General features: G+C 67.1%; 1 protein-coding gene across 1 annotated transcript in view; it reads right to left on the reverse strand.

Annotated features, from left to right (window-relative positions):
* Positions 1-438: 438 nt before the first annotated feature.
* The window catches only part of LOC137143144 (myosin-10-like), a 36,876-nt gene continuing 12,609 nt past the window's right edge, over positions 439-24,705 (reverse strand). The window contains exons 11-42 of the mRNA XM_067532769.1: positions 24,421-24,516; positions 24,066-24,184; positions 23,659-23,811; positions 23,087-23,264; positions 22,790-22,962; positions 21,763-21,877; positions 19,978-20,171; positions 18,205-18,326; positions 17,897-17,966; positions 17,309-17,469; positions 16,918-17,026; positions 16,335-16,466; positions 15,507-15,713; positions 14,779-14,916; positions 13,372-13,495; positions 12,953-13,124; positions 12,433-12,645; positions 11,696-11,840; positions 11,079-11,285; positions 10,592-10,696; positions 10,086-10,238; positions 8,546-8,794; positions 8,160-8,372; positions 7,555-7,767; positions 7,284-7,445; positions 6,782-6,910; positions 6,469-6,557; positions 5,906-6,029; positions 5,257-5,465; positions 4,653-4,761; positions 4,082-4,254; positions 439-2,654 (exon numbers count right to left, since the gene is read on the reverse strand). Of these exons, the coding sequence (XP_067388870.1) occupies positions 2,504-2,654; positions 4,082-4,254; positions 4,653-4,761; positions 5,257-5,465; positions 5,906-6,029; positions 6,469-6,557; positions 6,782-6,910; positions 7,284-7,445; positions 7,555-7,767; positions 8,160-8,372; positions 8,546-8,794; positions 10,086-10,238; positions 10,592-10,696; positions 11,079-11,285; positions 11,696-11,840; positions 12,433-12,645; positions 12,953-13,124; positions 13,372-13,495; positions 14,779-14,916; positions 15,507-15,713; positions 16,335-16,466; positions 16,918-17,026; positions 17,309-17,469; positions 17,897-17,966; positions 18,205-18,326; positions 19,978-20,171; positions 21,763-21,877; positions 22,790-22,962; positions 23,087-23,264; positions 23,659-23,811; positions 24,066-24,184; positions 24,421-24,516 (4,907 nt within the window). The 3' untranslated portion in view covers positions 439-2,503. The remainder of the gene's footprint in view (positions 2,655-4,081; positions 4,255-4,652; positions 4,762-5,256; positions 5,466-5,905; positions 6,030-6,468; positions 6,558-6,781; positions 6,911-7,283; positions 7,446-7,554; positions 7,768-8,159; positions 8,373-8,545; positions 8,795-10,085; positions 10,239-10,591; positions 10,697-11,078; positions 11,286-11,695; positions 11,841-12,432; positions 12,646-12,952; positions 13,125-13,371; positions 13,496-14,778; positions 14,917-15,506; positions 15,714-16,334; positions 16,467-16,917; positions 17,027-17,308; positions 17,470-17,896; positions 17,967-18,204; positions 18,327-19,977; positions 20,172-21,762; positions 21,878-22,789; positions 22,963-23,086; positions 23,265-23,658; positions 23,812-24,065; positions 24,185-24,420; positions 24,517-24,705) is intronic.

Consider the following 24,705-nt stretch of genomic DNA (forward strand, 5'->3'; position numbering starts at 1 on the left):
CCTTATCACTGACCCCTGGAGAACAAAGCGCCTGTGCTGGGGGGCAACTGGCAGTGGCTGGCACTAGCCCCCCCGGGAGCCAGGACTCCTGGGTTCTCTCCCCAGCTGTGGGAGGGGAGTGGGGGCTAGTGGCTAGAGCAGGGGAAGAGGCTGGGAGCCAGGACTCCTGGGTTCTCCCCCTGGCTCTGCCACTGCACACGCTGCTACGTAAGATGGTTGCTGTCGCGATGGCGCCTGTGCTGGGTGCCAGGGATCCCGGCCGAGCTCCGCTGTCCTGGAAACGCCCGATCGGCTGGAGCTGTGCGAGGGCCAAGCCAGGGGTGCCAGGGACACCCCCCCCCCCCCACCCACCCATCTCCCGCTTGCGTGTCTCATTCTTGCACCCGGGGCAGGCTGCCGGTGCCCCTTCCAGCCCAGGAAGAGAGCCACGTGGCAGGGTGTATCTGAGATGAGCTTTATTAGGAGACACAAACCGGAGGGGGGGGGGTAAAAAAATAAAGCAGAAAAGACCAAACCGCTCGCGTCCTTCCCAGCCAGCCCCCAACCAACCCAATCCCGGCCCAGCCCCAGCAGGGGGAGAAAATCCACGGCAAAGTCACCGAGAAATTTTCCCTAATAAACCCCCAAAAGGGCGACAATCCAACCGCTCTGAACGAAGCAATTTTAGGGCCCCCCCCCCATATCAGTGCAGAGATGAGACTAAATCAGGGAGTGGGGGGGATCACAAAGGCCAGGCAGGATCCAACCTGGGAGGAGAGGTGGCCCTGACAACTAACAGGGCGAGGAGCGTGGGGGAGAAAATTTGTTGACCCAGCTTTTGCTGAAAGGGGGGGGAGGGCGAAGGCAAGGGGCTGAGCAAAGGGTTTCCTGGGGCAGGATGCTGCGGTAGATGGGCCGCTGTGTCTGCTCCAGGGGACCAGGTGTGACGGAGTGGGTATTTTTCACGTTTTGTGGGAATATTGTGTGCCTCAGTTTCCCCTCTGTGCTGCACAGTGGGAAACGGGGGGGGGGGGGGGGGAATTCCTCTTTGCAAAGATCCAGGGGTGACTGTCCCTGCCTGTTGGAGGCCTGGCCCCTTGCCCGTGGAGGATTCCCGAAGACAAGGGCTTGGATATTTGGTGCCTACTAACTAAAGACCGCGGATGCCCCCCCCCCTGCAGGAAGCCAGCTGGGTGTGAGCAGCTGAAGGACAAAGGGCCGGGAGGAGGCCAGGTGCCCAGGTTTGCCCGGGAACAAGAACAAAGGACTGAGGAGGGGCCCGGCCGGGCGGTGTGTGGGTCGCTGGAGGCCTGGGCCGGTGGAGGACAGCGCTGGGCTCTGGGCCGACCCAGCTGGGCTTTGCTGCCGCTTTCCGTCCTCCAGGTTAACGAAGGACTTTCTGCACTGGGTCCCGACCCCTAATAAACCCTCCTGCGTTCACACCGCTGGCTGAGTCACTCCTGATCAAGGACACAGGGGGCGGGAGGGGCCTTGCTCCCTTTGAATGTGTGGGTCCCCCTCCAGGCAGACCCGCTGCGGGGAGCTCCCGGCATGATGCAGGCGCCCAGGTTCGGTCCCAGGGGGCAGGGAAGCTGAGAGGGGGACCCGGAGGGGGCCGATGCCCCGGAGGGGGCCCCCCAGGAATTGTTTCTGTGGATCTGTGACTGCAGGGACCCGGAGGGGCCTGACTCAGGAGCAGGGAGCAGACGGGACACCGGGGTAGATGGGCCCGGGGGGCAGTTGTGGGGCAGCGATGCCGACAGCACTGTGGGCTCAGCCCTGTGGAGACCAGGCCTGGGGCATGGGGGGCAAAGCCTGGCCCTAAGTGGGGCTAAAGCCAGAGAGGCTCCGAGGGGCCCCGGGGCCCAAGGACTTGTCTGCCAGGGCTGGAGCCGGCAGCGCTGCAGGCAGGGGGCAGGACCCAGCAGGCGGGGTGGGGGGTGACACACGCCAGGCAAGGGGTGTCGCCATGGGGCCCGGGCCTGGCTCTGGGGAGGGGTTCAGTCCCCAGGGAGCCTGTTACCCCTTCAGTGCCTGCTACTTGCAGGGTGTAGGGGTGTGGGGCACCCCCCAGCCAGCTGAGCCTTGCCCTGCCCCACAGGGCAGCACAATGGGGAGAAGATGGGGCGCATGGGCCCAGCCCGGCCCTCCTGTCCTGGGACTGGGAGGTGAGGGGGCTGGGTTGGGGGGATGCTAGACTAGGCTGAGGAAGTGCTGGGTCAGGGGGTCCCTGGTTGGGGGGCCGAGGTGGGGAGGGGCAGAGGATCCCAGGCTGGGAGGCCATTGCTGTGCCCCCCCCCGGAGGTCAGACCCTGGTGGGGGGCGGGGGGGTTATTTCATAGGGGATCCATTTAGGCTCCAGACAGCCCCTCCGGGCCCCCCGCTATAAAGTGCTGGCTGATATGCGAACAGCCCCCCAGCAAGGGGGCTGGGATGGTGCCCACGGCACGGTGCTGAGCCTGGCCGCGTTGCTGCAAGGGAGGGGGGGGGCCTGTCTGTGCCCACCCCCCAGCCCCGGAGCCCCTCACAGGGCAGGGGGCTCGGCCGGGGGGGGCTGCGGCTGGTGGTCGGGGGCCGGGGTCTCTGGGTCGGGCCCGTCGGTCTCCTCGTCCGAGACGCCCTCCAGCCGGAAGACCTGGCGCACCGTGCGGGTGGTGAACGTCAGTGGGGCACGCCTGGGAGGGAAAGAGGGGGTCAGTGTGGGCCCCATGTCCCCCAATCTGCTCCCCCAGCCAGCGTCCCCACCCTGCCTCCAGGGCCAGCCTCCCCCACCCCAACCCCCATGGTGCCCCCCACTCCCTCGGCACCCCCACAGCCAACACCTCAGTCTGCCCCCTATGTCACCCCCACAGAATCCCCCCATAGCCAGCACCCCCACCCTGCCCCACAACACCCCTGCACCAGTGCCCCCACCCCAAAAGCACTCCCTGGGGCCCCCCCACAGACAGCATCCCCACCTCACCCCCACAGCACTCCTTGGGGGGGCCCCCAACCCACCCCTCCACCCAAGGTAGCATCCCGCAGTGCCCTGCACAGTGCCCCTTGCTGGGAGAGGCTAGAAATGACACACTCAGCCCCACGCCCCCCCCCGACAGCCTCCCCCCCAGAGCAGAGCGCAGCAGCAGCTTTGCACAGCAGGCCCCGGGCAGCACACTGTGACAGAGTGGGAGTGTTCCGTAATATTTTGTACCACTGTGTGTGCCTCAGTTTCCCCTGTGTGCAGCATGGTGACCTAGGCGGGGAGGGGAGGAAACGGGGGGGCTGGGCTCCGGACTGACCCACATGGACTTTGCTGTAACTTTCTGGGCTGTGTCCCGACCCCTAACCATCTCTCCTGGGTTCGGGGGGAGTTCAGAGGTGGGGGTGGGGGAAGCTCAAACGGGGACCCCGTCCCAGTCGATGGCTCAGCTCCCTCCCCCCAGGCCTGGCCAGGGAGTGCCCCCCCCCCACACGCACGCAAAAGCAGCCCCCCCCAAGGTGCCAGTACCGGGCACTGCCACACACCACACGGGGCTGGCAAGCTGGGGGGGGGGGTACGTACTTGCGCTGGAGACGCTCCAACTTGCTGGAGGGGGGGGGGGTCAGAAGAGAGAGAAGGAAACAGGAGAGACGGAGAAATGCAGAAAATGAGAGAGACAGACAGACAGACAGACAGACAGAGCACACAGCCACGGAGAGACGGGGGGGTAGTGGTTAGAGCAGGGGAGGCTGGCGGCCAGGACTCCTGGGTTCTCTTCGTGGCTCCCTCCCTAGACCTGTTTCCCTTCTTGGGAAACTTTCACCTGAGCCCTGCAGACACCAGCTGGGGGGACCCCCCCGGGGACCCCCCTCCCGGTGGCGCCCCCCAGCTAACGCCCTCCTCCAGCATCAGACAGCCCCACCCTCCCCTCCCCCACCAGAGCAGGGTGGGGCTCTCTGGGGCCTGGTGGGAAGAACCCTGGGATCAGACTGGGGGGGGTTGAGCTGTAGGGGAGGAATTAGACGGGTGCCCAGCGCCCCCTAGAGGTCAGTGTCCCCCACTGCGCAGGGAGAGCTGGGTTCAAATGCCGCCCCCAGCCTCCACAGTGTCCCCCCCAGGTGTCCCGTGCCCCCCCCCAGTCACCTGAGCCGGTTGCGCAGGGTGGTGACCTCGCGGTTCATGGACTCGGCCGACTCGGTGACGTCGTCCAGGTCCCGCTGCATGCGGCGCCGGCTGGCGTTGGCCCGGGCCACCTCCTCCTCCGACTCCTCCAGCTGCCGCTTCAGCTGCTTCAGCCGGATGTGGCCCTTCTCCACCTGCCGGGCAGGGACAGGGCGGCTCGGAGCGGGGCCGGGGCCGGGGGGTGGGGGTCCTTCCCGCTGACGGGGCAGGGGGGACAGCGCTAGGGGGCACCACGCTGGGGGGAGGGCCAGCTGGGGGCACTGGGCCACAGGGGGCACTGTGTCATGGGGCGGGAGACAGGTGGGGAGGGCCGTGCCCCAGGGCAGAGCAAGGGGCGCCGTGCTGCAAGGGGGCGGGGCAGGGGGGCTCAGCAGGGGGCGCCGTGATGCAAGGGGGCGGGGCAGGGGGGCTCAGCAGGGGGCGCCGTGCCACAAGGGGCAGGGGACCAGCAAAGGGCACCCCGTGCCGCCAGTGGCAGGGTAGGGGGCTCCGCAGGGGGGCCAGCGGAGGGCGCCGTGGGGCGGGGCCGTACCTGGTCCTTGAACTGGTCGGCGCTCCGGCGCTCCTCTTCCACCTGCAGCACCACCTCCTTCAGCCGCTTCTCCGCCCGGCGAACCAGCTTCCCCGACAGGATCCGTTCCCTGGGGCGGGCGGGGGGGGGGTGGGTCAGCACCTGCCCCACAGGGGGTGGGCACCCTACCCAGAATCCCCCGGGGCAGCCACATTCTCTTCTCTGACCCTCCCTCCCCCAGAGGGTTCCAGGCAAACAAACACCAACCCCCCCCCCCACCCCACGGCCATGGCTCTACCCAGAATCCCCCAGGGCGCCTGGCGGGGTGGAAAAGGGTATGTGTTGTACTCCAGGGCATGCTGGGTAACCCGGCCCCAGCCTCTGCCCCCCACCCCCAGCACCCACTCTTCAGCCCCAGTGCATGCTGGGTAACCCGGCCCCAGCCTCTGCCCCCCACCCCCAGCACCCACTCTTCAGCCCCAGTGCATGCTGGGTAACCCAGCCCCAGCCTCTGCCCCCCACCCCCAGCACCCACTCTCCAGCCCCAGTGCATGCTGGGTAAACCAGTCCCAGTCTCTGCTCTCCAGCCCCAGTGCATGCTGGGTGCTGGCCCGCCCGGGCTCACCGGGACTCCTGCTCCAGCTGCTCCTCCAGCTGGGCCACCTTGGCCTCCAGGGTGGCGATGGCCAGCTTGTACTTGGCCCTGACGGAGGTGTCCAGCTCGCCCAGCTTGCCCCGCAGCTCCTTGTTCTGCCGCTCCATCTGCTGCCGGGCGTGCTCCGCCTTCTGCGAGAAGCTGCGCTCGGCCCCCAGCTCCGTCGTCAGCGTCTCCACCTGCGGGAGGCCCACGGGTCACGCAGAGCCTGGCACCCCCTGCCCTGCTGGGTGCTCACCCCAGGCCGGGCCAGCCCCGATGCCCCAGGGTGGCGCTGTGCTGCAGGGAGCTGGGGGCCAGCAGGGGGCGCTCTCCCCTGGCAGGCAGGGCCAGCCCCGATGCCCCAGGGTGGCGCTAGGGGGCGCTGTGCTGCAGGGAGCTGGGGGGCCAGCAGAGGAGGCTTACACCTGGCTGGCAGGGCCAGCCCCGATGCCCCAGGGCGGCGCTAGGGGGCGCTGTGCTGCAGGGAGCTGGGGGGCCAGCAGGGGGCGCTCACACCTGGCTGGCAGGGCCAGCCCCGACGCAGGGCTGGGCTGCAGGGTTCTCGGCCCAGCCACGTCCCCCCTCGCCGGCGCCCCAGGCCGCCCCTCGCCGGCGCCCCTCTCCTCCCCGCACCCACCTGCAGGGTGAGCTTGCGGTAGTGGTCGTTCAGCAGCTCGGCGTTGCTCTGCTCCTCGTCCAGCTCCTCTTCCAACTGCCCGATCCGGGCCTCCAGGTGCCGCTTCTCGTCCAGCAGCGCCGACCTGCGGGGAAGGCGGAGTGGAGCTGAGCTGCGGGGGGCGGGGAGCCCGGGGCGGGGACGGGCGCTGGGGCGAGCAGCACCTGGGACGGGTCATGGCAACAGCAGCCGCTGAGGGGCCGGTGTCGGCCAGGGGGGCATGGGCGGGGCAAGTGAAAAGACTGGGCGGGGCTGTGGGTGAGGCAGGGGGCGGGGCACAGGCACGACTGAGGCAGGGGGCGTGGCAGGTAGATGGGGCGGGCACAGAGGGTGTGGGATGGGCAGGGCAGCGGGCGTGGTGTGCACAGCGGTGGGGCAGGCACAGGGGCAGGGCAATGAGGTGGAGCACACAACAGGGCAGAGGCAGGAAAGTGGGTGGGGCTGGGGGGCGTGGCTTCATGTAGTGGGCGTGTCCCAGGGCACCCGGTAGGGGCGGGGCCTATGGCCATGGGTGGGGCACTCACTTGCCGCTGGCGCCGTTGACCAGCTCGTCAGCCAGGTCGTCGCGTTCCTGCTGCGCCTGCCGCTTGGCTCGCTCGGCTGCTGCCAGTTCCTGGGATGGGCGGAGGAGTGGTTAGAGGCGGGGGGGGTCTTTGCTGTGTTCAGGGAGGGGGAGCTAACACTCCCCCCCCAGTGCACACCCGCCCCCACTGCACTAGCTCCACCCCCTCACTTCGTGCTGCTGCAGTAGCTCCACCCCCAACTGAAATAGCTCCTCCCCCACCTCATGCAGCTGAAGTAGCTCCGCCCCCGAGTGCAATAGCTCCACCCCCTCACCTCCTGCAGCTGAAGTAGCTCCGCTTCCAAGTTTTTCAGTTTCTTCTCACTCTCCCGGGACTGGATGAAGATCTCCTCGCGGGACGTGCGGGACTCCTCCACCTCCCGCCACAGCTCCTTCATCTGGACCTGGAGGGATGGGTTGAGAGCGAGTGAGAGACCCTCCCCGGACACCGGGGTCCCATAACACAGGGTAAACCCCACCCCCCGGGGCACCCGGACACCGGGGTCCCATAATGGAGAGTAAACCCTGCCCCCCAGGGCTCCTGAACACCGGGGTCCTGTAATGCAGAGTAAACCCCGCCCTGGATGCCAGGGTCCCATAGCACAGAGTAAACCCCACCCTCTGGGCGCCCGGACGCCAGGGTCCCGTAACGCAGGAGGAGGAAGAACAGGATACTCCAGGTCCCAGCATGCACCGCTCCCCTTCTGGCCTCCCCTGTGGTGGGCCCCGCTCCTCCCCACAGCCGCCCAGGCCCCTCCCCACAGCCAGGCCCCCCACCTGCAGTTTGCGGAGCTGCTTGACGGCCTCCTCACGCCCCTTGTTGGCGGCATCGATCTGCCCCAGCACGTCCTGCAGGTCCAGCTCCAGCTTCTTCCGCGCCGCCACGGCCAGCGCCCGCTGCTTCCGCTCGCCGTCCAGCTCCTGCTCCAGGTCCCGCACCTGGGGGGGGGGCTCAGGGGGTCACACACGGCCAGCGCCCACCCAGCACCCAGCTCGCCGCACCCAACCAACCGGCCCCCGCCCCAGCCCCGCAGCCCCCCGCCCCCACCTGTTTGGACAGCAGCTTTTTCTTGTCGTCGTCGGAGTCGTCGCGGTTCTGCAGCTCCCGCTCGTGCTGCGCCTTCATGGCCTGCAGGTTCACCTCCAGCCGCAGCTTCCCGTCCTCCGTGGCCTGCAGCTCGTCCTCCAGCTCCTCCATCTGCGCCCGCATCTCCTGCACCTGCTGCTCCAGCGCCCGCTTCGACCGCTCCAGCTCGTGCACCTGCAGGAGGGCACGGGCCAGGGTTCCCAGTGTGCACCGCGCCACGGCCCTCACAGCCCACGACTCCCAGCATGCACCATGCCACAGCTCTCCCAGGGCATGGCCCACGACTCCCAGCATGCACCGTGCCATGGCCCTCCCGGGGCATGGCCCACGACTCCCAGCATACACTGGGGCACGGCCCACGACTCCCAGAGTGCACCGCACCACAGCCCTCCCTAGGGACGAAACCCAGGAGTCCTGACTCCCAGCATCCCCCCTGCTCCAACCACTAGACCCCACTCCCCTTTCCTAGGGACAGAACCCAGGAGTCCTGGTACCCAACTCTAACCACCAGACCCCCTCGCCCCCACAGGGGCAGAACCCAGGCGTCCAGGCGGGAGCTCCCTTACATTCTTGCCGACGTCATCCTTGGAGCTGACCAGGTCGTCCAGCTCGGCCCGGAGCTGCTTGTTCTGCCGGTCCAGCTCCTCCCGCAGCTCCTGGGCCTGCTCCAGCGCGCGGCTCAGCGACAGCACCTTGGTCTCCTTCTCCCGGGCCTCCGCCTCGGCCCGGTCTCGCTCCTCCGCGTGGCGCGCCGAGACCAGCTTCTCCTCCGCCAGCATCTGCCGGGGGGGCCAGAGGGCTCAGGGGGGGCCGGGGCAGGAGGGTTGGGGGGTGAGGAGTCAGGGGCTATTGGAGGAAGGGGGGGCAGGGGAAGTGTGGATGGTTGGGGGAGGGAAGCTGCAGGGGTTCGGGTGCAATGGGGGGGTGGGGGGCTGGGGGGCGGCACCCTCACCTGGTCGAACTTCTTCTGGCGGCGCTCCAGGCTGGCCACGGCCTGGCGTTGCTGGCCCAGCTCCACGCTGACGTCGTCCAGCTCCTGCTGCAGCCGGGCCCGGCTCTTCTCCAGCTTGTCGGCCGCCTGCGCCTTCTCCTCCCACCGCTGCCCCAGCAGCTCCAGCTCCCGGGCCGCCCGCCGGCGCGCCTCCTCCAGCGCCTCCGCCGCGCCCGCCTCCTCCTCCAGCCTCCGCCGCGCCTCCGCCACCTGCCCACAGCGGGGTCAGCCCGGCCGGGGCACGGCGCCCCCCGCCCGGCCCAGCCGGCACCGAGCCCCCCGCCCGGCCCCCCGGCACCGAGCCCCACCCAGCCGGCACACGCAGCGAAGAGGGGGCCGGAGGGAGGAAACCCTGCACTTCCCACGCCAACCCCGCTGCCCCCCACTGCGCCAGTGCTCAGCTCCCAGGGTGCCCCCCACTGTGCCCCGGCCCCCAATGCCCCAGTGCTTGGGTCCCAGGATAACTCCCCACTGCGCCCTCCACTGCACCACTTCCCACGCCCCAGTGCTCGCTCCCTGCCCCCCACTGCCCCACTGCGCCAGTGCTCAGCTCCCAGGGTGCCCCCCACTGTGCCCACTGCAGCTCCCAGGGTGCCCCCCACTGCACCCAATGCCCCAGTGCTTGGGTCCCAGGATACACTCCCCACTGCGCCCTCCACTGCACCAGCCCCAGTGGCTCCCACTGCCCCCCACCCCAGTGCTCAGCTCCCAGGGTGCCCCCCACTGCGGCCACTGCACCCCCACTGCACCAGTGCTCAGCTCCCAGGGTACCCCCCACTGCACCCACTGCACCCCTACACTGCGCCAGTGCTCAGCTCCCAGGGTGCCCCCCACTGCACCCACTGCGCCAGTGCTCAGCTCCCAGGGTACCCCCCACTGCGCCCACTGCACCCCTACACTGCCCCAGTGCTCAGCTCCCAGGGGACCCCCCACTGCACCCACTGCACCCCTACACTGCCCCAGTGCTCAGCTCCCAGGGTACCCCCCACTACACCCACTGCGCCCCCAATGCCCCAGTGCTTGGGTCCCAGGATAACTCCCCACTGCCCCCACTGCACCCCTCCCACTGCACACTGCCCCAGTGCTCAGCTCCCAGGTACCCCCCACCCCCACTGCGCCCCCAATGCCCCAGTGCTTGGGTCCAGGTGCTCCCCACTGCGCCCTCCACTGCACCAGGGCTCCCCCCCCACTGCCCCAGTGCTCAGCTCCCAGGGCACCCACTGCGCCCCAGTGCTTGGGTCCCAGGATAACTCCCCACTGCGCCCTCCACTGCACCAGCCCATGGCTCCCACTGCACCCACTGCCCCAGTGCTCAGCTCCCAGGGTACCCCCCACTGCACCCACTGCCCCAGTGCTCAGCTCCCAGGGTACCCCCCACTGCGCCCCCACATTGCACCCAGTGTGCCAGTGCTCGGCTCCCTCCCACTGCGCCGGGCACCACCCACCGCCATGACCGCTGAGCCATCCCCCTGCAAGCCCCCCCCCCCGCGCCCTGCCCCACCTGCTGCTGCAGACCCAGCATCTGGCGGTTCAGATTGGCCTTTCCAGCCTCCTCCTCCTCCAGCCGCTCCAGCAGGGAGCCCTTCTCTTCCTCCAGCTGCCGCGCCCGGGCGCTCAGCGCCAGCTTCTGCCGCGTCTCCTCCTGCAGCAGCTCCTGTGGGGGGGCCACCCCGGGTCAGAGACCCCCTCGAAGTCCCCCCCCCATGCCCTCCTGGTCAGAGATGCCCTGCAGTCAAAGACCCCCCCAGAGACCCTGCCACTGCCCCCCCCAGACACCACCCCACCAACATGGCAAAGACCCCCGACCCAGCCCCACTTCCCTGGCCTCAGCTCCTCCCCCCCTCCCACAGGCACACCGGCCCCATTCCCAGCCCCCCCCCCCAACCTCAGACACCATGCTCCATCCCCTCCCCCCCCCACTCACAGCCCTGCCCCCATCCCTGTATTAACCCAACACTGCCCCGAGCCGGCCTCCCCCCCCCCCACACGCTCCTCAGGGGGCCCTACCTGGGCGTCCTGCAGGTGGGACTCGACGTTGGCCAGCTCCTTGGTGAGTTTCGTCGTCTTCGACTCCGTGGTACCCAGGGACCCCAAGACGCCATCCAGCTCGCTCTGCCTCGGGGAGACGGGGGGCTCAGAGACCGCTCCATGGCCCCCCGCCACCCCACCCGAGTGATTCGGGGACGGGATGAGACGGGATACCGGGCTAGATGGGTCCCTGGGGGTGATTCAGGGGGCAGGATGCCGGGGTAGATGGGCCCACGGGGATGACCCAGGGGGCGGGATACCAGGGTAAAGGGGCCCATGGGGGTGATCCAGGGGGCAGGATGCTGGGGTAGATGGGCCCAGGGGGCGGGATACTGGGTTAGATGGGCCCACGGAGGTGATCCAGGGGGCGGGATGCCGGGGTAAATGGGCCCACGGAGGTGATCCAGGGGGCGGGATGCCGGGGTAGATGGGCCCACGGGGGTGATCCAGGGGGCGGGGGTCTCACCTGAAGCTTGCCCACCCGGTCGGTGAGCTCGGTCTTGGCGAGCTCAGCCTCGCTGGCCCGGATCTGCAGCTCCTGCACCTGCCCTTCCAGCTTCTTGCGGCGCTGCTCCGAGTCCAGCCGGGCGGCCTGCAGCCCCTTCACCTCCTGCGCCAGCTCCGCCTTCTCCCCCTCCAGCGCCTGCTTTGCCTTCTCCAGGGTGCCTCTGAACTGGGGGGGGAGGCCCGCAGGAAGCAACGTCATACGGAGCTGACACCCCAGATCAGAGTCGGAGAGAGAACCCAGGAGTCCAGGCACCCAGCCCCCTGCCGGCTCTAACCACTAGACACCACCCCCCTCCCAGAGCCAGGGGGAGAACCCAGGAGTCCTGGCCCCCTGCCGGCTCTGACCACTAGACACCACTCCCCTCCCAGAGCCGGGGGGAGAACCCAGGACTCCTGGCTCCCAGCCCCCACCCATGATGAGCCCCATAGCGGGGAAGGAGGCAGTACTGGGGGGGGATATAAGAGGGGGAAAGCTGGGGGAGCCCAGCACTACAGAGATCCAGGCATGGGAGTCCAGGGAGGCTGATGCAGGGGGGACTCTGCCCCACAGGGGACCCTTCCCCTCCCGCCCCATACCCGGCGCGACTGCTCCAGCTGCTCGGACAGCTCCTCCAAGGCGCCGGTATGTCGCTGGCGCATCTCCAGCACCTGGGCCTCGTGCACCTTCACCTCCTCCTCCATCCCCTTCTTCAGCTCCGCCACCTCCTGCTCCCGCTTCGACCTGGGGGGGGGGAGCAGGGGCTGGTTATCCGGGGACCCCTCACCCAGCTCGGAGACGCGGCCCCTCTGCGACATGGTGTGGGGCGGGTCTGTGGGGCCGCAGCCAGCTCCAGGGCGCGCGGGGTGCACAGGGATGTGGCTTGTCCTGGGGCAGGTGGGTGGGTGCGCGCGCGGGGTTGCAGCTGGCTCTGGGGTGTGGCGGGTGGGTGCTCTGGAGCGGGCCGGGTGCGCAGGGATGCGGCCAGCTCTGGGGCAAGGCTGGGTGTGCAGGGATGCGGCCGGGTCTGGGGCGAGGCAGGCCGGGTGCACAGGGACAGAACCGTCTCCGGGCCAGGCAGGTGCCCAGAGATGCGGCCAGCTCTGGGGTGAGGCAGGCCAGGCGCCCAGGGACGGAACTAGCTCTGGGGCAGGCTGGGTGCCCCGGAATGCGGCCAGCTCTGGTGCAAGGCAGGCCGGGTGCGGGGGGACGTGGCCGGCTCTGGTGAGAGGCAGGCCAGGCACACGGGGACGCGGCCGACCCTGGGGCGTGGCGGGCCAGGTGCGGGGGGACGCGGCCGGCTCTGGGGCGGCTCTGGGGCGGGGTGGCAGCGCACCGTAGTTCCTGCTGGGTGGCGGTGGAGTCCAGCGTATCCTCCAGCTCGGTTTTCAGGGCCTCCAGCTCCTCACCCAGGTCCCGCCGCTGCTTCTCGGCCTTGGCCCGAGCCGCCTTCTCCGTCTCCACGTCCTCCTGCAGCTCCGTCAGGTGGGCCTGCAGCTCCCGCAGCGCCTTCAGCGCCTGGTTCTTCTGGGCTGTCTCCTCCTCCAGCCTGCGCCGGAGATGGGGGGGTCAGGAAGAGAGCGGGTCAGCGCCGCAGGAGGCAACGAGTCAACGCCAAGGGGGGGAGCGGCGCTGTGGGGAGGGGGCGCAGTGGGTCAGCGCCGGGAAGGGGGGGAATCTCGTTGGGGGGTCCCTGGCCACGGGAGAAAGAGGGGGGGGACCAGGGATATGGCGGGGACCCAGCCTGGAGTTGGGGATGGCCTTGGCCAGGGACCGGGGGAGAGGACCCCAGGGGGAGGTGGTGCCGAGTGGGGGGACCCCAGGGGACACCCGGCGGGGGGAGATCCTGGGGGCACCTGGCCAGGGCGGCCTGCAGCTCGGCCTCCTTGCGCGCCAGCTGTGCCCGCAGCTCCTCCAGCTGGCTCTGCAGCTCCAGCAGCTGCTCCTGCAGGTCGCTCGTCTCCCCGTCCAGCCGGCGCCTTTGCTTCTCCAGCTCCTGGCGCCCCTTCTCCTCTTTCTTCAGCCGCTCTGTGGGATGGGGGGAGGAGGGTCAGCGTGGGACCCCCCCCCCACCTGGGAACCCCCAGCTCAACCACTGAGGAATCTCCTCCCCCAGCCTGGGGAGCCCCCGCCCCCCACTTCCAGCCAGGGACCGGCCCTGGGGTCCCCCCAAACACCCCATTTGGCCCACCCAGGGGTCAGCCCCCGGCAAGGGGACCCTCCACCCCAGCTGCCTGCGCAGGGGTTCCCCGGGGTGCCGTCCCCCACCCCTCACCTTCCATGTCGGCGATGACGGCTTCGTATTTGTGGCGCAGCTTGGACAGGCTCTTCACCTTCTCCTCCTCCTCCGTCATGTGCGAGGTGAACTCCGCCAGGCGCTCCTCTATCAGCTTCCGCTCCTGGAGGGTGCGGGAGGGGGGGTGAGGTGGTGCCAGGGACCCCCCCACACCTCCCACCAACCCCTCCCAGCCCATCCCCGCTGCCCCCAACCGAAAGGAATGGGATGGACTCCGGCGGGAGCGCGGGTAGGTTCAGGGTGACACTTCGCAGCTGGATCCGGATTCAGATCCGAATTGGTGTGGAAACGCCAGTTCTGCCCAAGATTCAGATCGCAAAGCAGAGCCAGCTTCGGTTTTGGGTCACACCGCATCTCGCCAGATCCTGATCCGGATCATGGTTCAGATTAATGGCCCAAGATTTGGGATCTGAGCTGGACTGCGAATCGGATGAGAGTTTGGATGCTAATTCAGATTTGTATCCAGATTAGGAGTCAGATGATCAGATTTGGATTCAGATTCAGAGTTGCATTCACATCTTTCACCTGCATGAGTTCTGGGTCCAGATTCAGATCAAAACCAGTGCCACATCAGGATCAGGAAATCAGATGTAGATTCAAATTCAGATGTTTACCCAGTTCTGGATTTTAAATCAGATTTAAGTGTGGATTATGATTCAGAATCACATTAGGATCAAAACTGTGGCTATGAGTCAGATTAAGATTAAAATGCAGGTTAAAGTGTGCAGTCTGATTCAGAACAAGATCCAGATTCAAAGTGAGATTAAAATCCACATCTGCATTCAGCTCCAGAGTACATTAAGATTCAGATTCAGATCAAGAATCAGACTCTGTGTGGGAATAAAATCCAGATTGAGAGGACACTGAAACCAAATCCAGATTCAGAATGAAAGTAAAAATTGGGTTCAAATATGGTTTAGTATTCAAACTTAGATTTAGAGTGAAATTAAAATCCAGATTAACAATTAGTGTACGTTTGGATTCAAATTCAGATCTAGAGCCAGATCCGGATTCCAATTCAGCATGAGATTAAGATCCAGAGTCTGAACCAGATTCAGATTCCAGTCTAGGTCTAAAAACTCAGATCCCGATTAAGATCCAGAGTCACGTCTTGTTTACAAGTCAGCTCTCAGTTTGGGTTCAAACCCACATTCTAATCAAGAGTAAGAACAGGATCCAAATTCAGGATAAGCCAGACAGATCCAGGGGCATCTTCCCCTTCCACGAACAACCCACAGCTGGGGGCGGTGGCTGGAAAGGGGGTCCTGAGCCCAACAGGCACCGAGATGCTCCTGAAGCCAGGGTCGCCCCAACCCAACGGAGGGGGGCACGAAGGGTGGACAGGTGGCAGGGGCCGGACTCCCCTCCCCGACCCCCCCGCCTCACCTTCTGCAGCTTGGAGTTCTGGTCCTCCAGCAACAGCAAATCCTCCTCCATCTTCTTAACCTTGGCCTCCGTGGTCACCTTCTCCAGCTGCAGCTTCTGCCGGGCCGCCTCCTCCTCCTCCAACTGCTCCTCTAGGTCCTGGGGGGGCAGCGGGGGTCAGGGGGCGCGGGGCTGGCCGCCGGGGCAGTACCCTCCGAAGGCAGCCATGGGAGACGGGTGCCACTCCCAGCACAGCCCCACCACGCAGGAAGGAAAGGGCCCAACGTCCCAATCACCATTGGGATGTCAGGGACCCCAGCCGCAGGGACTCCTGGGGTCTAGCCCCAGCTCGGAGAAGAGAGTGGGGTCTAGCGGTTAGAGCAGGGGGGCTGGGAGCCAGGACGCCTGGGTTCTCTCCTGGCTCTGGGAAGGGAGTGGGGTCTAGTGGTTAGAACGGGGGCCTGGGAGCCAGGACCCCTGGGTTCTCTCCCAGCTCTGGGAGGGGGGGAAGCATGGGGAGGAGATCCCATTAGTATTACCCGCCAGGACGCCTGGGCTCTCTCCGGGCTCTGGGAAGGGAGTGAGGTCTAGTGTTTAGAACGGGGGGGGCTAGGAGCCAGGACGCCTGGGTTCTCTCCCGGCTCTGGGAGGGGAACTGGGCAGAGCCCCGTGTGGGAGCCCCGACCCGCGCCCTCGGCTGTGCTCCTGTGGCCGCGGCACCGCCAGGGAAGGCCCCTGCACGCCGGTACCTGCACGTGCTGTTGCATCTTCTTCTTGTCGTTGTGCAGCTGCTGGCAGCGCTCCTCCTCCTCCTCCACGCGCCCCTCCAGCTCGTGCAGAATCTCCTCCAGCTCCTGCTTCTTGCTGGCCAGGCGCGCCCGCAGCTCCTCCGCCTCGGCGAACAGCTCCGTCTCGGCCTGCAGCTGCTCCGCCAGGATCGCCTTCTCCTCCGCCAGCTGCGGGGCAGGGCGCTCAGCGAGGCGGCCTGGACACCGGGGTCCCAGCCCCGCCCCAGGAGGGGAGTGGGGGCTAGTGGTTGGAGCAGGGGGGGATGGGAGCCAGGACGCCTGGGTTCTACCCCTGGCTCTGGGAGGGGAGTGGGGACTAGTGGTTGGAGCAGGGGGGGATGGGAGCCAAGACGCCTGGGTTCTACCCCTGGCTCTGGAAGGGGAGTGGGGGCTAGTGGGGCTGGAGCAGGGGGGGATGGGAGCCAGGACGCCTGGGTTCTACCCCTGGCTCTGGAAGGGGAGTGGGGGCTAGTGGGGCTGGAGCAGGGGGGGATGGGAGCCAGGACGCCTGGGACCCCTGGCTCTGGAAGGGGAGTGGGGGCTAGTGGGGCTGGAGCAGGGGGGATGGGAGCCAGGACGCCTGGGTTCTACCCCTGGCTCTGGAAGGGGAGTGGGGGCTAGTGGCTGGAGCAGGGGGGGATGGGAGCCAGGACGCCTGGGTTCTACCCCTGGCTCTGGAAGGGGAGTGGGGGCTAGTGGCTGGAGCAGTGGGGGGATGGGAGCCAGGACGCCTGGGTTCTCTCCCCAGCGTGGGGTCAGGCCCCTTTCCCGCCCCCGCCCCCCTCTCACCTGCTGGAATTTGCTCTCCAGCTCCCTGAGCTCCACCCGCGTTTTCACGTGTTCGTCCTGCATCTTCTGCAGCTCCACGGCCTTGGCCTGCATCACCTCGTCCTGCCGTGACACCTGCAGCAGCGGCTTCACCTGCGGGGGGGGGGGAGTGCGGGGGGGGGGTCAATGGGGGGCCCCCCCCACGCCCTGACTCCCCGCCTGGGCAGCCCAGCTCTCCTCCCGCACTGCTGCCCCCCGCCTGACTGCTGAGACCAGACCAGCCTCCCACCCCCCCAGCATCCCCACCCCCACCTCCACGGGCCCTGCGTCCCCCCCACCCGCCATCCCCACCCCCACCTCCCTGGGCCCCCCTCAACCCTGACATCCACACCCCCCCCCCTCCACGCAGCCATTCTAAACACAGGACTCACCTCACACCCTTTACCGCTCCAGCCCCCCAAGCTCTCACGGCCCCACACACCCCCGCCAGGCCCCCCAACCCCCACGCCCCCACCCCATCCCCCCACGCCCCCAGCCATTCCCCCCACCCTCCTCGCCCCCGGCCGAACGCCCCGGTGCCCCCCACTCCCAGCCGTCCCCTCGCCTTGGTGAAGAGGCGCCACCACTGCCAGTGGCGCAGCTTGAGGTAGGCGGCGCAGTTCCGCTGCATCACCCGGAGGGCGCTCATCTGCTGCTGCTTCTTCAGGAACGCCCTGTGTGTGTGGGGGGGGAGGGGGGGGAGAGGGGGGGAGCCCATCAGCACTGCCCGCCCGGATGCCTGGGTTCTCTCCCGGCTCTGGGAGGGGAGCGGGGTCTAGTGGTTAGAGCAGGGGGCTGGGAGCCAGGACTCTTCCCTTCACAGACCTGGGAACTGGGGCCCCGCCCACACCCAGCCAGGACCCGCCCACCAGCCGCTGTCTCCTCTTAGGTCCCAGCCCGCCCTGGCCAGGGGGAGGAGCTTGGCTGCCCCTCCCCCCGCACCCCCCAGCACTCACTTGCGGGCCAGGTACCCGCGGGCGGCGGCCTGGAAGGAGACGATGATGTCGGTGATCTTGAGGTCCCGCTCCTCCTCCAGGTGGGCCAGCACCCCCGCCCGGAAGAAAATCTTACTCTGGCCGATGCGGTACAGGTTGGAGTCCAGCTCCAGGGACTTGATCTGGGGCAGGAAAAGAGGGGGAGTGAGCGGGGAGCCGGGGGGGTGGAGGGGACCGGAGCCCCCCCACCTGGCCAGGGTCACCCCCCGCAGCATCCGCCCAGCTTGGGGCCAGCAGGACAACGGGGGGTGCAGGTGGGGGGGAGGGGGTAGGGAATGAAGGGTCTGGGGGGCTGGAGGAATGGGGGGTGGAATAGGAGGATGCGATGGGGAATGGGGGGTGCGTGGGGGGGCTGGGCAGGTGGATGGCGGGGTGGGACGAGGGAGACCACTGGGGTGGGAGACACGAGCTCTGGGGTCCCGGCCCCACTAGCCACTGCCCCCCGCCCCCACTTCTGACCCCACCACCAGACGGGTGGCCAATCCCTAGGCTGCCTCTCAGAGCCCCGCCCCCAGGGCAGGCCCTGGCCCTGGCCCCGCCCCCCCGTACCATGCGCTCACAGGCCTGTTTCCCGTCCATGAAGCCCTTGGGGATGGCGTTGGGGGTCAGGATCTCATACCTGCAGGGGGGGGAGGGGAGAAAAACAGGGGTCAGAGGTCACACAGCACCTACCTGCCCTCCCCCCCTCCCCCCATAGTCTGATCCAGAGCAGCGGGACACTGGGCTAGGTAGACCTGCGGGGCTGATCCGGGCAGGGGGAGGGAGGAGGTGGGATGCCGGGGTAGATGGGCCCGGGGGTGGCGGGTGGGCGCAGGCCCGGGGCAGATGACGGGCCCGGGGGGGTGGGGGGGGGGTACCTCTGGCGGAACTCCTGGAAGATGATGCGGTTGGGGAAGCCCTGGCGGCAGATGCGGATGCCCTCCAGCACCCCGTTGCAGCGCAGCTGATCCAGCACCAGGTGGGGCTCCAGCTTCCCGGCCTGCGGGAGAGAGCGTCAGAGCCCGGGAAGGGGGGCGGGGCGCTCGTGCAACGCACCGGGGGTGGCACGCCAGAGCGCCCGGCCTCTCACACCCACACACTGCCCCTCCGCCAGCCCGGGGCGCCTCCCGCGGTGCATGCCATCCAAAGTCCATGGGCGGCTGCCTGTCTGCCCGTCAGGGGCACACTCATTTGCACGCCCGCCTGCCAACGGAACACTTGTGGGAACGCTGGTTTGCACACCTGCCTGCCAAAGGGCAGGCTTGTGGGAACACTCGTTTGCACACAAACACATTTGACGTCACATAGTTGTTCATACTTCCCCACACCAAAAGTACTTGCACAATTTTGCACACTCCATTGCTTTTGCACAGCCATTCACACTTCCCCACATGAATGGCAGTGCTTGCACAATTTTGCATACTTACTTGCATGTGGCTGTTCACACTTCCCCACATGCTGACGGGGCTTGCAGTTTTGCACACTCACACTTGCTCTTGCACTGCAGGACACACCGCCCTGCACGAACGACATCACTTTTGCACACTCACACTCCTCTCCCACAGAGGTTCACATTTCCCCACAAGCACGACGGTGCTTGTACAATTTTGCACTCAGAATTGCTCTCGCACGGCTATTCACTCTCCCCTGCAGGGGCAATGGCGCTCACCCCATTTTGCACACACACACTTGCTTTCAAAGGATGGTTTATGGTTTTGCACACTCACACTTGCTCTTGCACAGTAGTTCACACTGCTGCACATGAATGTTGCCACTTTTGCACACTCACATTGGCACTCTCACCATGGTTCACATTTCCCCACATGCTCAGTGGCAATTGCATGATTTTGTGCTCACACTCGCTCTCACACAACCAGTCACATTGCCCTAGAGGGACAAGGGCACTCACACTTTTTTGCACAAACACACCTTGCTGTTACTCTGCACCTCACACTATTCCATCTGCTGAAGGTCCTCGCAGAGTTTGCACATTCACACTCACTCTCCCACGATGGTTCACACTTCCCCACACACAGATGGTGCTCACATGGTTTTGCACACCCACACTTGCGCAGGTCCCACGGCCTTTCATGACCACCACCGCTTTTGCACATTCAGATTCGCTCTCGCATCACGGGATACATTTCCCCACCTGCGCGATGGCAGCTGTGCAATTTTGCACTCACACTTGCTCTTGCACGGCCACTTCCACTTCCACAGGTGCTTGCGGCTTTGTGCACACACACACACACACACACACACACACACACACACACACTCCCCTCACTCACACACACTGCCCCACGTGAACATCAACTTTCACACTCGCAGTCACGCTCACACAGCCATTCCTATTGCCCCGCCTGCACAATGGCCTTTGCACGCTTTTGCACTCTCACTTTCAAATGGCCATTCCCTTTGCCCTGCACCAACAGCACCACTTGCACAGCTTTGCACACTCCCCCTTGCACTCGCATGGCGGCTCTCCCGCCACCGCTTGCACGACGGCGCACGCCCAATTCGGCCCCCTCGCTCCTACCACCGTTCACGCTGCCCCACAAGCACCACGCTCCACCCCGGCAGGGCAGTCGGCCCTTCCCCTCGCACGCCGGGGGGCCCGCTCGCCCAGCCAGCTGGCACCGGGGGCTCACCCGCTTCTCGTGGTTGGGAATGATGCAGCGCACGAAGTTGGGGTTGGTGTTCCGCAGGGTGGCCATGAGCTTGGCCAGCGACTCCTTGTACAGCTGGCCCACGGTGCGGAACATCCCCTTCTTGGTCTTGTAGGAGGCCCCGAAGGACACGTCCCCCATGCTGCTCACCTGGTCCAGGCCCACGATCCGGTCAACTGCGAGAGAAGGAGCGGGGTCAGCCGGGGCCACCCCCCTTGGCAACCAGAGCCCCCCCTTCTCCCTACAGCACCCCCTGCTGGGAGAGGTGGGGCTGAGGGAGCCGGGAGCCCCTCCCGCGGCCAGCACCCTGCACTCACAGCATCCCCTGCTGGGAAAGATGGGGCTCGGGTACCCAGAAGCCCCCCCCCCCACAGCCAGCGCCCCAACCCGTGCCCCACAGCGCTCCCTGCTGGGAAAGGTGGGGTTGGGGTACCCATAGCCCCATAGCCTCCCCCCCATAGCCAGCACCCCATCCCATGCCCCATAGCACCCCTTGCTGAGAGAGATGGGGCTGGGGGAGCCAGGAGCCCCCCCACACACAGCAGTGACCCCATCCCGTATCCCATAGCACCCCCTACTGGGAAAAATGGGGATGGGGAACCTGGAAGCCACTCCCCCCACCACAGCCAGCACGCCATCCCGTGCCCCACAGCGCCCCCTGCTGGGAGAGAAGGGGCTAGGGTAGCCATGAGCCCCCCCTCCCCGCCCCACAGCCAGCGCCCCACAGCGCCCCCTGCTCTAGCTGGCAGAGGACCCCAAATGGATGGAGGATGCAGACGGATGAGCCAAAGGGTGACAGCAGGGACAGGCCTTATCCCCCCACCCCACTGACCTCACAAAGGGCAGGCTGGGGGGCAGAGGGGGTAGCAGGGGGGCGGGCAGGGGACAGCTACCTGGCGGGGTCTGGCTAAACGGGACCCTGACACCCCCCTCCCCGCAGCTTTGCCATCACGGCGAGACGGGGATCCCGGAGCCCAGTGATCTTAGCTGGGGGGGGGGGGGCAGCCTGGGCTGGGGTGGGGGGGTGTGTGTGTGATGGGGGGGGAGGAGCGTGGACGTACTTTCACCTTGGCCCGGGGACACCCCGGCGTAGCTGTCAAAGAAATAAACCTTCTGGATGTTCTCGATCTCTGGAAAGGCCAACGCCGGGGGTGGGTGGAGGGGGTGGTTAGATAGACAGACAGACAGACAGAGAGATCAAGGACAGACAGAGAGGGCCAGGCCTCGAGGGGAGAGAATACAGCAGAACAGCAAGAGCAGGTTAGTTACAGCACCCAAGGGGGGGTGAGACAGTGGGGGGGGGCATTCGTCCCAGCAGCCCCGCAAGAGGAAGAAAGGGGGTGTCCTCCAGCAGCCCTCCCCCCCCGATTCCGGCAGACCAGGAGGGTGGGGTTGAGAATCAGTGGGTGCTCATGGAGGTCAGAGAGGATGGGGGGGCTTGGTGCTGGGGTGCTAGGCCCCCCCAATTACTTACAGTGGACTTCGCTTTGAGTCACCCGATTCCGGGGAAGGGGGAGCAGGTGGGGGGCCAGTGGCTGGGGGGGCGCAGCGGCTGGAGGTGGTGGCGTGGGGAGATGGGGGGCAGAGAGTAGTGCCTGGGGGGTGCCCGGAGGTTTTGGGGCTGGGGGAGGAGAAGGAGGGGGCAAACCGTGGCTCCGTGGGGGGGGGGGAAGGCAGCAGGCAGCGTCCCAGCGAGGGCGTTACCTCTCCGATCCGCCCCTCCCGGCACGGCACCGCCCCCCCCCCGTGACCCCCACCCCACCCTACCGTCCTTCCAGAGCTCGGCGGTGAAGCGCTCAGCGCTCTGGTGCAGCAGCGTGGCCACGTTGTCGTTCAACGGGTCCATGTTCTTCATCAGCCACTCGTCCGCCTTGTAATCCACCTGCCGGGGGGGGGGGGCGGGGCACGGGTCAGGGCGCGGGGAACGCGACCTGGGGGACTCCCTGCCGCTTGACAACCAGGCAGGTTTGAAATCACAGCGGGGGTAGGGCCGACACAGGATTGGGGGAGTAGCCTGAGCGGGATAACACACAGTGAAGGGGAGCCAGGACTCCTGGGTTCTCTCACCAGCTCTGGGAAGGGAGAGGGGGCTAGTGGTGAGAGCAGGTGGAGGGGCTGGGAGCCAGGACTCCTGGGTTCTCTCCCCGGCTCTGGGAGGGGAGTGAGCAGCATAACACTTAGCTAGACCGGTACAATGTGGGGGAATTGGGTTATTATGGGAAAAGTGGGTCTCCCTGGAGGGCGACGTCTCAGACACACACACTGCAGGAACCCACCTCTCCAGCAGGGGGCAGCATCTCACACACACACACACACACACACACACACAGAGCAGGGCTCAGTCCCACTAGCAGGGGGCATCAGGGACAGACAGACACACACACACACACACACACACACACACAGAGCAGGGCCCAGTCCCACCAGCAGGGAACGACAGACACACACACACACACAGAGCAGGGTCCAGCCTCCACCAGCAGGGGGCAGCACACACACACGTACACACAGAGCAGGGCCCAGCCTCTCCAACAGGGGGCAGCACACACACACACAGCAGGGCCCATCCCCTCCAGCAGGGGGCGGCAGGGACACACACACACACACACACACACACACACACACAGAGCAGGGCCCAGCCCCCACCAGCAGGGGGCACCAGGGAGGGACACACAGACACACCCACACACAGCAGGGCCCAGTCCCGCCAGCAGGGGGCAGCGCACACACACACATACACACAGCAGGGCCCATCCTCTCCAGCAGGGGGCGGCAGACGCACACACACACACACCTTGCCGGCATAGTGGAGGATGCAGAAGTCGGCCTTGTCGCGCAGCTGCCGGGGCTTCTGGAACTTGGGGTGCCCGCCCTGCTCCTGGGCCACCTTCTCCACGAAGCTCTTGTCGGTGGCTTTGGGGAACCAACACTCCTCGTCCAGCAGGGCCAGCAGCCCGGGGGGTTGGCCTGTGGGGGGCGGGAGGGAGGGAGGGAAGGGGAAGAGTCACTTTGCTGACCCCCTGCACCGCGCCCGCCCGGCCCCTCGCGGCCCCTCGTGCTCCCCGCCCAGCCCCCCCGGGCCGGCCCCCGCTGACCGGGCGCTCGATGAGGTCGATGCAGGGCTGCAGGTCCAGGCCGAAGTCGATGAAGTCCCAGGCGATGCCCTCGCGCTGGTACTCCTCCTGCTCCAGCACGAACATGGTGTGGTTGAAGAGCTGCTGCAGCTTCTCGTTGGTGTAGTTGATGCAAAGCTGCTCGAAGGAGTTCAGCTGCGGGGGGGGGGGAGAGGGGTCAGGGGGGCTGGGCTGGGGGGGCAGCCCTCTGGAAGAGCCCGAAGCTGGGGATGTGAAGGACAAGGGGGGGCACAGGAGATATTAGGGGTTCGGGGGAGCTGGGGCAGGTTTTGGGGTGCAGGGGATTGGGGATGCACAGGGTGCGGCAGGGAGAGTTTGGGGGGCGCAGTGGGCACAGGAGATATTAGGGGTTCGGGGCAGGTTTTGGGGTGCAGAGGATTGGGGATACGCAGGGTGCTGCAGGGAGAGTTCCCAGGGGTGCGGGGAGGACACAGGAGATATGAGGGGTTCGGGCAGGTTTCGGGGTGCAGGGGATTGGGGATGCGCAGAGCGCTGCAGGGAGGGTTCGGGGGGGCGCGGGGGGGCTCACCTGGAAGATCTCGAAGCCGGCGATGTCGAGGATGCCGATGAAGGAGGCCCCCTGGCGCTTGGTCCGGTCCAGGGCCCGGTTGAGGCGATGGACCAGCCAGCGGAAGAGGCGCTCGTAGGTGGCCTTGGCCAGCGCCTCGATGGCAAAATCCGCCTGGGGGGGGGGAGTGGAGTGTCACCCCCCCCCGCCTGGCCCCCGCCACCCCCCCCACTGCTCCCCGCCCTGCTCCCCCACCCCCCTTATTCCTCTGCACCCGTCCCACCACGCCGCCTACCCTGCCCCCCATTCTCCTGCACCCCATTCTCCTGCACCCCACCCCTCCCTCACTCCCCCGCCCCCTCACTTCCCTGCCCCCCCCCCACACATCCACCTGCCCTCCCCCCTCCCCCCTCCCCCCCGTTCCCCACCTGCTCCTTGGTCTGCGCTTTCTGCACGTAGTCCCGCCCGACTTTGATGCGCGGCATGAGGATGGCGCGGGAGAACTCGGTCACGTTCAGCCCCAGCAGGTGGCAGAGCTTCTGGGCGGCTGGAAGGGGGGGAGCAGGGACACCTCAGAACCTGGGGGGCTCCCTCTCCCCCCCCCCCACTGGGTCACCCCCTCCCCCAGATGGCAGCTGGCGCCCCCTAGAGGGCAAAGGCCCCGAGTCCCATTCCCTGCCCCCCCAGAGCCAGCCAGTCCCCTGCCCTGAGGCTGGAGGGAAGCCAGCACCCCCGCGAGGGAAGGGCCCCCCCTCGTCCCCGTGTCCCGCCCCCCCCCCGTACCCGTGTTGTCCGGCATGGAGGCCTGGTCCGTGTTCCTCTCCTTGCGGAAGACGATGTTCCCGAACTGCAGCACGGCCGACACCACCCGCAGCATGCCTGGGGGGCAGCAAGCCGCTGAGGGGGGCAGGACGTGGGCACCCCCCCCTCAGCCTGTGGGGCCCTTCCCGTGGCCCGGCCGGGGCTCCCCACACCCGCCCGGCCTTCTCCCACCTGCTCACCCCGCCCACCTCCGCTGCCCCACATCCTGCCCCCCACCCCCTCTCACTGGAGCTACCCTACGCAGGT

The sequence above is a fragment of the Emydura macquarii genome, unplaced genomic scaffold (genome assembly GCF_026122565.2).
Source record: "Emydura macquarii macquarii isolate MOO-44397 ecotype Brisbane River unplaced genomic scaffold, CSIRO-AGI_Emac_v2 contig_3296, whole genome shotgun sequence".
Classification (NCBI taxonomy): Eukaryota; Metazoa; Chordata; order Testudines; family Chelidae; genus Emydura; species Emydura macquarii.